At 36.7% G+C, this 10,861-nt stretch overlaps 1 protein-coding gene across 1 annotated transcript; it reads left to right on the forward strand.

Moving 5' to 3' along the window:
* Positions 1 to 1,364: 1,364 nt before the first annotated feature.
* Positions 1,365 to 10,507, forward strand: LOC121255082 (L10-interacting MYB domain-containing protein-like). The gene is made up of 7 exons (XM_041155371.1): positions 1,365 to 1,377; positions 7,997 to 8,035; positions 8,448 to 8,777; positions 8,899 to 9,346; positions 9,542 to 9,584; positions 9,893 to 10,008; positions 10,116 to 10,507. The coding sequence occupies exons 2-7, from the start codon at positions 8,006 to 8,008 to the stop codon at positions 10,505 to 10,507; spliced, it is 1,359 nt and encodes a 452-aa protein (XP_041011305.1). The 5' UTR covers positions 1,365 to 1,377; positions 7,997 to 8,005.
* Positions 10,508 to 10,861: the final 354 nt, after the last annotated feature.

The following is a 10,861-nucleotide window of genomic DNA, read 5'->3' on the forward strand; positions in this document are numbered from 1 at the left end:
TCGAACATGATGATTATATAATGAAGTTGGAATATTTTAGTTATTCTAGCATATTTTTTCACCTTAACCTTTTATTTTTGCTGCGATTATTGCATACTGCTAGTTACATATTAGGATGCATTGCATATTAACTATCATAAACGGGGGTATGTAACCTTCTGTTACACGTTCCCGACGCTCTAAGTCTCCATGCCATCCCGAGCGGGGATTAGAGGCGTCACAGTATTCTTGTGGATCTTTATAGAGCCACTACTTCGTCATTTGGGGATGACTCAATTGGCTCAGACTGTAGATGCAGAATAACTTCAGGTTGAACCTCATTTATGGGGACATGTTGTTCTTGAGTGGATGTCACTGCATGATCTTGCGATTTATTTTGCCTTAAGACAACCATTCTACCTCCAAAAGAAGGTAAAGTAACATGTTCATGTGTTTCCTCGAAAGTGACCTCTTGAGGATTCACACTCCTACTAGATTCAACATCCTTAAGAAACCTTGCATTTTTATATTCGACAATTCTAGAACTATGATTGGGACAATAAAATCTATATCCTTTGGAGTTACTTGGATACCCAGTAAAGAAACAGCTAGTTGTCCTTGTGTATAACTTCTTTATGTTAGGACTACAAATCCTAACTTCAGCAGGACAACGCCATATGTGTATATGATTTAAGCTAGGTTTCCGCCCTTTCCACAACTATTTCTTATATAGGATGGAACTCTATTCAATATATACACTGCAGTTTTAAGAGCTTCACTCCACAAGGAAAGTTGCATGTTAGATTTACTAATCATGTTCCTTACCATATCCATTAGCATATGGTTCCTTTTTTCTGCAACATCATTTTGTTGTGGTGTGCTAGGCATTGAATATTGGACAACAATGCCTTTTTCTTGAAGGAAATTTACAAATGGACCCTTCATTTGTCCTTGTTCTGTGTACCTACCATAATATTTCACTCATTTATAAGATCTTATGATCTTGATTTTCTTTTCATTTTGATTCTCTACTTCTGCTTTATAGGCTTTGAAAGTATCTAATGCTTGAGCATTCTTATTCAGAAGATAAAGATACATAAACCTAGAATAATCGTCAATAAATGAAATAAAATATCTCTGACCATTTATGCAAGGGGTAGGAAATGGTTCACAGATATCTATGTGTAGAATCTCAAGAACACTTGAGCTCCTTCTTGAACCATTAGAATTTTTGTTAGTCTGCTTGCTGTTTATGCAGTCCACACAATTCTTGAAGTCACTAAAATTGAGATCCTGTAGGATATTCTTGAAGTCAAAGCGAACAAACTATTCCGTGGGTAGGATATTTTTGCAGCCACCACATTGTTCATCATGGGGCCTCAAACGCGATCCTTTAAGGTAAGCATAAATCCAATCCCATCTCTACTTTACAGAATATTCTTCCGTGGGTATGTCTTCTATTAATATGGTGACTTTGAGGGAAATTGATATGAACCCGTGGGAATGAACTCCCTTGAACCCACAATCAATTTGAAAACTCCCCAAGAAAGCCAAAAATCAAGTCAAGGATGGAGAATCTAGACCCAATGAGAACCCGTTTCAAGAACCTAGATTATATTAAAATCTAGACCCGTTGAAGAACCCGTCTCAAGAACCCAGATTACAAAGGAGGAACGCCACAAAGGTTGTGATTTACCTTTGATAAGTTCAAGAGTTCAATCAAGAACAAGAGGAGAAAACTCAACTCACAAATAAAATTCAATATTGTCTACCATCAAATGAGGCTACAAGGAGTATTTAAACTAAACCTAATTAAAACCCTAGCCAAAATAAAGCCCTTTTTACCCAAAATGCCCCATGATGAACAGTATCGCGCTACAGTATCCGCGGCTACAGTAACGCTACAATACCTCTTAAAACCTTAATTCCTAAAAAGTAACTTTCCAAATAAGCCCTTGGCCAAAATACAAGGCCTTCTTGAAAACCCTAGTTCATTAAAAATAAGACGTGTGGGCCAGGCATCTTCAAGCCCACTTATTCTAAACTAATAAAATAAATCATTTAACCAAATTGGAAGTCTCCAATAACAATAGGCCCTATCTCTAAGTCATGTCTTCCACAGCTTAATCAAGTGGATCAAAGCTGGTTCTCCTTCTTTCAAGCCCATCTTGAGTGTTGGGCTCTTGCTAGCTTCATCCCAAGTGGATTGCACCAATCCGTAGATTGCTTCCTTGATCTTCTTGGCCCTTGATCTTGTAATTGGCCCATCTGGAATTTGCAAATAATCTTTAAGACTAGGCCCACCTTGGTTCCCATCAATCCCCCTCTCCTCAAAAGGATTCGACCTCGAATCTCCACCTGGATCAAAAGGAAAAATGTTAGTAACATTGAAAATAGCAAAAACTTGATACTTACTTGAAAGATCCACTTCATGTGTATTTTCATTAATTTTCTCAAGAAATTGAAAATGTTCATCCAAGCTAGTCCTATCATCAACAAGCAAAGCCATCAAAGGTAAAGGAGTAAGTGGATTAAAACCATAAACAACCTCAAATGGAGAATAAGAAATAGTAGTATGCAAGGTTTTATATGCACACTCTGATAAGGGCAAATGATACTCCCGCAGATGTCCATGTAGTAATTCAATGAATGGCAAATGATACTCCTACAAACGTTCATGAAACACACCTAAAGTTTTTGTTACACCACTCCAATTATATACAAACTCAATGAATGGCAAGTAATACTTCCACAAATGTTCATGCAACACGTTAATGAATGACAAATGATACTTCCACAAACGTTCATGCAATACGTCAGTGAATGGCAAATGATACTCCCACAAACGTTCATGCAACATATTAAAAGTCTTCCTTACACCAAAGTTATCCAACAAACCACCATGTCTATCACACACAAGCAACTTAAGCATTAAACTAGTTGGCACACAAAATCTATTCTCTCTAAACAAGTACCAATCTAATTTATAGAACTTACCAAACGATGTTTTTTCACATGTTCCATACACACTAGCAAAGTTATCATCATTAGCATGCAATTCCTTATTATATTCAAGTCTCAACAATTTTGCATCTAAAACTAAGATAAGGACGTACCTTCTTGCTAAAGCATCAACCACAAAATTTTTCATACCTTGTGTGTATGTGAATACATGAGGAAAAGTCTCAATACAGTCCTCCCGCTTAGCATGCATTATAGTCAACGACTTACCTTGTCCCTTCAAGTGTGAAAAAGACTCATGTTCTTCAAAGAAAGGTCGGTTAGGAATTGTCGCACCTGGCACAAAATCAATGCAGTACTCTATCTCCCTAACAGGTGGCAATCCACTAAACACACCTCTAGGAAACATGATCTCATATCCCTGCAACAAAAAGACAATAACACTAGGCAAAGATACGTCAAGTTCGTTAGTATTAAGACTCGCCTTAGCATAAAAACTCACTTTTCTTTTTGTTTTTCTCTCACTTTCTTCACTCTCTCTTTTCTTTCCACAATTCTTTTCTTTTTCACTCTCTTTTTGCTTTTCACTCTCTTTTTTTTTCTGTCACTCTCTTTTCCTTCATCTTGTTTTGAACTCTCGATCTGACAACTGTTTTTCAACTCATTCTCTCTTTCTCTTGAGGTTTCAGCCTCACCCTCATCTTTTCTCTCTCTCATTTTACTCTCTCTCTCATTTTCGGCCTCACTATTTCTTTTTTTCTCAATCTCACTTTCACTCTTGCTTTTTAGCTCAATCTCCTTTTCACTTTTTCTTTTTTGATCACACTCATTTTCACTCTTTCTTTTTTGAGCAACCTCACTTTTCAGTTTCAAATGGTCCCCATGGACTTGTGTTGGAGTTAAAGGAGCAAGTTTGATTGTTTTTCCATCCTTTTCAAAACTGTACATGTTCCTTAACCCATCATGGATCACCTTCCTATCATACTCCCATGGCTTCCCCAGCAAAATATGACCAGCATGCATAGGCACTACATCACAAAGGATCATATCCTGGTATTTTCCAATTGAAAAAGTAACTAGCACTTGCTTATTGACCCTAACCTCCCCACAATCACTCGACCACTGCAACATGTATGATCTAGGGTGTTTTAAGGTAGGTAAATTCAATTTCTCAACTAAAGTAGTGCTAGCCATATTAATACAACTCCGCAAATCAATGATCATACTACATACCTTGTTGTTGATGTGGCATCTAGTATGAAAAATGTTCTCGCTCTGCTTCTCTGTATCATCCATCTTAATTTGTATATTGAGAGCATGCCTGGCAACAAGAGACTCACCATACTCTTCATTCTTACAGTTATGTTCAATATAAGGTTCACTCCTCCTCCTATCTCTCGTGCCTTGTAAATTTCTAATTACCATTTCTTGATGATCCATCATATCCCTTACTTCACCTAACACAAAGTTCAACCGCTCAAACTGTTGTTGCATGGATTGCAACACAAATGATGAGTTATCTACCATCCCCTTTGGTGAAGAGCCACTCCGATGAGACATTGTAAAGTGCTGCACAAATGAATGTTAGTGGAAAAACCTCACACACTCCCTTACGTGTTTACGCTCGAATAATGGCATTACACTCGTGTTTCACTCCTAATTGGCTTTTCCCTGATAATAGTCTCACACTCTCTTGCCTTTTACCTCAATAGTTTTCCTGCTCAAGTTCTTTAAGAAATAGTTGAACTAAATCAAGATAATACAACCTTGTATTATTCCAACCAGTAATATAGATCCAAGAAACAAGAAACAAGGAAGGAATAAAACGACACGGGACTCAAGGAATTTATATGAGGGAAAGCGTAATTATCGAACAAGATACCAACTACAAATATGTATTTAGCCCCTTTGACGATAAAACTCAATCAACAAATATTTTTCTTTGCCTTTGTTGTAACTATGTAGCAACCTTTAAATATGCTACCTCTCCTTATCTTCTTCTCCTTCTTCTTCTTCTTCTTCTTTTTTTTTTCTAATTTTCTTTTCCTTTCCTTTCCTCTCCTCTCCTCTCTTTTCTTTTCTTTTCTTTTTTTCTAATTCAATCACAAACAGAAATACTCAATTGTAAAAATCAAGCAATTGAATTGAAGCACACCAGAATTGACAACAAAATAGAAGAGAATCAATGGAACTACATTCCAAGCAATTGACAAACTCAGATATGCATTAAACCCTAGAATTTTGAAACCCTAGGTGATGCAAATTTCAGCCAAACCCAAAACCCTTAGAATTTTGGCAGCCTACTTTTAGTTTTCGCAATTTTTTTTTTTTGGCAACTCTAGAACAATGTAGCCCTAGAATTAAATTTAAGGATGCAAGAAATTAAAAGATAGAATCAGACCTGATTGGAAACCTTGCTCTGATACCAAATGATATGAACCCGTGGGAATGAACTCTCTTGAACCCACAATCAATTTGAAAACTCCCCAAGAAAGCCAAAAATCAAGTCAAGGATGGAGAATCTAGACCCGATGAGAACCCGTTTCAAGAACCTAGATTATATTAAAATCTAGACCCGTTGAAGAACCCGTCTCAAGAACCCAGATTACAAAGGAGGAACGCCACAAAGGTTGTGATTTACCTTTGATAAGTTCAAGAGTTCAATCAAGAACAAAAGGAGAAAACTCAACTCACAAATAAAATTCAATATTGTCTACCGTCAAATGAGGCTACAAGGAGTATTTAAACTAAACCTAATTAAAACCCTAGCCAAAATAAAGCCCCTTTTTACCCAAAATGCCCCCTGATGAACAATGTCGCGCTACAGTATCCACGGCTATAGTAACGCTACAGTACCTCTTAAAACCCTAATTCCTAAAAAGTAACTTTTCAAATAAGCCCGTGGCCAAAATACAAGGCCTTCTTGAAAACCCTAGTTCATTAAAAATAAGACGTGTGGGCCAGGCATCTTCAAGCCCACTTATTCTAAACTAATAAAATAAATCATTTAACCAAATTGGAAGTCTCCAATAACAATAGGCCCTATCTCTAAGTCATGTCTTCCACAGCTTGAATCAAGTGGATCAAAACTGGTTCTCCTTCTTTCAAGCTCATCTTGAGTGTTGGGCTCTTGCTAGCTTCATCCCAAGTGGATTGCACCAATCCGTAGATTGCTTCCTTGATCTTCTTGGCCCTTGATCTTGTAATTGGCCCATCTGGAATTTGCAAATAATCTTTAGGACTAGGCCCACCTTGGTTCCCATCAGAAATCATATAGGCTTTTTTAATAAGTTTTTGATCCTTTTTATACTTATCTGATTTATATAGTTCAGTGGGCCTTCAAAATAATTTTCTGGCATTGTTTTGTTTCTTGCCTTCAATTTGTAATTTTTTTTTCTGGTTGTGGCATTAGTTGTCTAATTCCTTTTTTATCTGGCTTGTGGAAATAGGTTTTGAATTGGTCAGAAGATGCATATTTCCTTGTTGATCATAATATGTTAATCCAGCCAAAGCCCAAGATAGAATAATCACATGTTGACACATTGTCTCTGAGAAATCGTAACTCAAACCTTGCCAATAGCATTAATATTCTAGAAGTATGTTTCCCTATGTTCTCAAAATGATGTACCAATTCCCAACTGAGTCCCTACGGCATCAGAGGATATTATTTCCATAACAATCAACCTTTGAAATATTTTTTGCTCTTTGGTTATGTACAACTAGAAACATATTGATTAAAAACAACATCTCTTATAATAGCACATCTATATTAGAAGCCACTGACACCCACATGAAACATCTATTGTGTGCTGTAAATGTTTTTATGTCACAAATCTATGTGAGATTGTCACCCCACCTTGCATTAAAACTTCAGACTTTGGAGGATTTCATATTAAGGGCATATACATTGATTCTTCTTGCATATGAGGTTTGGTAGCTCATCATTAATAGTGAAATAAAGGAGGACATAAGGGGGTTGTGGAGTATGAAATGTTACCGGGAGTCATATTGTTGAATTATTTTATACTTCTATTATGAAGTAAGGGGGCTGCTGTTATTTTCTTTTATATTTTATTTTTTAGCAATATCAGTCCGACTAAATATGTTTAATATGGTTTAAAGTAGATCTTACCTATTAGATGGAACCGCGTCATTTTGTATGTTTATTTTTGTGAAATCTCTTTGTGACTATAGCATTATCTATGTTTATGCATATATAAAAACAGATGGACTTATGAGTCTTGCGGTGAATGCGTGAATGATTAATTTTTTTTATTGTTATCTACTCTCTATTCAAATTGAAGCAATAACACTAGTCTGAGAAGCCCTTAACAACTATAAAGGACTGGGGTTGTTCACCTTCTGAAACTTTGTTGCTAAGGTACTACTCAATACTAACAAGGCACCAATAGACATTCTATTCTGAAATGAGATGTTTTCCTTTTTTATTATAAATAATGAATGGTTTTTTTTCTTATGGAAATGATATGCATAGCCCATGTACACAACATGTATACAATAGTATGGGTTGGAGTTGTGGTATTTAATACTGCTATGATCTTCTCTAGGTTTTTAACCAATAGCCACAGGAGTTGCATTTCTGTAAGATTTTGTGCTTACCAATCTTTGTTCTGAACCAAGTTGCATGTACTTTGACAAAACATTTTGATTTCTTTAAAATGTTCTTACTAATGCAGATACTTTAACATTTAGAAGCCTGATACTTGTTGTTTATAGAAATATTTATAGTTGTTGTAAATCATCTAAACATACTCATTTGTATGCCATGTACCCAAAAAATAAAATGTAGATCCTAACATAAACACTACTTGGATGATTTGTGTTACTAGTGGTAGTGTTGAAATCATTATATATATATATATATATATTCATCTCCCAATGTTGTGTTTTATATTATTTTTCATATGGTTGTTGGATGTCATCAGCTTCAGGGCATCTTTATTAGATTATTGTTTCAAATCTAAACCATCATCGTTGATTTCAATTGACTCAAATTGCTTCTTTCGTACTTTTTTTTGCAGTTGATCTGCTACAGCAATACTATATGATATCTTCCACGCGTACTTCGAGGGAGGTATGAATATTCATGATTATTTTCCATGCTCATTGGGCTGTTAGTTAAACTTCTATGATTTTTACACAACACAATCTCAGATTTTTTTTTGGGCTATTAATTGTACCCATGATTTTTACCATACTCATTGGATTATTAGTTAAACTTCTATGTTATTATTCTAATTAGTTAAACTTCTAATTGTACCTCAGATTTTTACCATACTCATTGGGCTATTAAGTGATATTGGTACCATGTTAGTTTACCATGTTCATGAATATGAGTTAAAGTTGTATGTGAATATATTAGTAAAACCATATTTATGATTATTACACAAGGAGGAAATATTATGAACATTCTTATAACTAGACTACTACCCCAAAAAAGAAGATTTTTGGATTGCTCACATACTTATTATGTTTGTAATGACCAGCACTCGATGGATGAGCCTGAGGTCCTGCGTGATCATGAGTTGTGGACCGATGGATTGGAGGAGATGTTGGTAGACATCCTCTACCAAGAGACCATTGAAGGAAAATTGGTTGGGTCGAAGATCACCAACCGATATCATCTGAGACTTGTAGAAAAGTTGTCTCGAGTTGGGAGGAAGGCAATTGATGAGTCACAAATTAGGGGAAAAATCACTCACTTGAGGCAGAGGTTACGACTGTTCACAGATTTAATGGGCCAAACAGGAATGGGTTGGAACCCACAGATAAAAACTGTAATGGCCACGGAGGAACATTGGGCTAACGCAATAAAGGTAAAAAAATGTTTTCTATAGTATAATTTGTTATACATATTCGAGTTATATGTTGGGATTCATTTCTTCTCATTCTCTAGTGTATATGGCAAGTCTAATATAAGTTATTTCATTGGGCTAGGTGCGTAGCCAATGGAGGAAATTCAAGACTTATGGTTGTCGAGACTACGATCTCCTATGCACCATTTTCGACCAGTCTGTGGTCACGGGGGTTTGCCATTTTGCATCCACGCTGCAACCCCCTATGAGTGAGGAGAAGGACTGCCTTGAGGAGAAGGTGAGGGCACAGGGCCCTGTATTGGAAACTACTATGGAAGCTCCAATAGACATAGATGGGCCAAACATAAATGGGCCAGTTGGGAGACAAAGACAATATCGTCGTCGAACAAAGGAGCCGGTCCAGGGTAGCATATCCCTAGAATTTAGCAAAACTTTGAAAGTTATGACCACCAGTGCCACCATGAGAACTGAGTTGGATAAGCAATTCTTCGAGGAATGCAATAGAAAGCATAGCAAAAGTTATGGGATTGAGTTTGGTTCGGATGTGTCATATAGCAAGATGGGTGCCTGTATGAAGATTTTGGATGAGATTACCCTATGGCTCCCTCCACATCAATATACAAAGCAATAGCTCAGTTTATGCATGATAAGGCGGTTGATATGTTCTTAATGATGCCCCCGAACTGCAAAATTGATTGGATCTAGGGGTTGGAGTGACGTAGCATATGTCTATTACCTAACTGATCTTACATTCATTATTGCAGATGTTGTTTTCATTGACACTGTTATTTATGAGTTGTTTAGGATGTTAGTATTTATTATGGTTGTTGTGTGTTTGATTTTATGAGTATCTATCAGATGAACATGTTATTGACAGTTTATGAATGCTGGGATTTTTATTAATTTGTATTATTTGGCAAGTGTTTTATTGTTATTCTATTAAAAAATTACTAGTTACTAGAATTGATAAATGAGACGATTATTTGGTGGCATATTGGATAAATGTCATATACGAAATGTTTTCTATACTTTTCGACATGTTGTTGGAAAATTCTTAATGTGCAAACTGTTATTGCTCAAAGTGTTATTGGCGATAATGATTTTTCACACCACAGAATAGATTTTGGAAGTGGGTCAGATGATGAGCTGCAGATAAAGGCAAACAACACTACCGAAACTGGATCGAGTGGTAACCAGCCTCCAGGGTGGGACGATTACGAGCTTGGAGGAGGTATGATATATCTAGTAGTAACTAGCCTTCAATGTGGGACGAATACCTACTTTAGAGAATGCGTGATGTATCGATGTGGGATAACATGGCCATGCTTACAATAATAGCAACAGCAGAGGAAAGTGCACTGCCAGTGTTTGAGCAAATGCCAGAACATAATATCGGCTTACGCGAACGAGACTATATAGTTGCAATTCTCAACGGACATCCGAATAACTGTTGGAACATCTTTTGGATGGAAATATATGCATTTGAAGCGTTATGCAATACATTGCGGGGGAATGAATATCTCGAATCGACAAGAGAGGTTTCTGTGGAGGAAGCTTTGGCAATATTTGCATACACAGTCAGATATGCCCAAGTTCAACGAATCACAGGCGACCGGTTTCAACACTCTAGTGAAACCATTAATCGACATGTCTATGCAGTGATGTGTGCCCTATGTAATCTTGCTCTTGATGTGATTTCACCTACACATACTACTGGGGTGGCGCCTTAAGCGATCCAACACATTATTCATGGTTCGATGTAACAATTTCTTATTCTGGTTTAAAGAAAATGAAATGTGGTTGAAAATTAAGGGTGTGTGGTCGGTCTCATTTTATTAAAAATGGGAGAACACACAATTTTACAATATATGATTGTAAAAATGTTGTGGTGCAATTGACGGGATCTATATCAACGCATGTGTGCTTGCGGAGGCAGCTAACGCGTATCTATCTCGGCATCAACGAGTTAGCCAAAATGTGCTGGCAGTCTGTGATTTCGACATGAAATTCATGTTCATATACGCTGGCTGGGAAGGCACTGCCCATGATGCTCGCCTATTTATGGATGCGTTGAGTCATCTAGG

The sequence above is a fragment of the Juglans microcarpa x Juglans regia genome, chromosome 3D, assembly GCF_004785595.1.
Source record: "Juglans microcarpa x Juglans regia isolate MS1-56 chromosome 3D, Jm3101_v1.0, whole genome shotgun sequence".
Taxonomy (NCBI): Eukaryota; Viridiplantae; Streptophyta; class Magnoliopsida; order Fagales; family Juglandaceae; genus Juglans; species Juglans microcarpa x Juglans regia.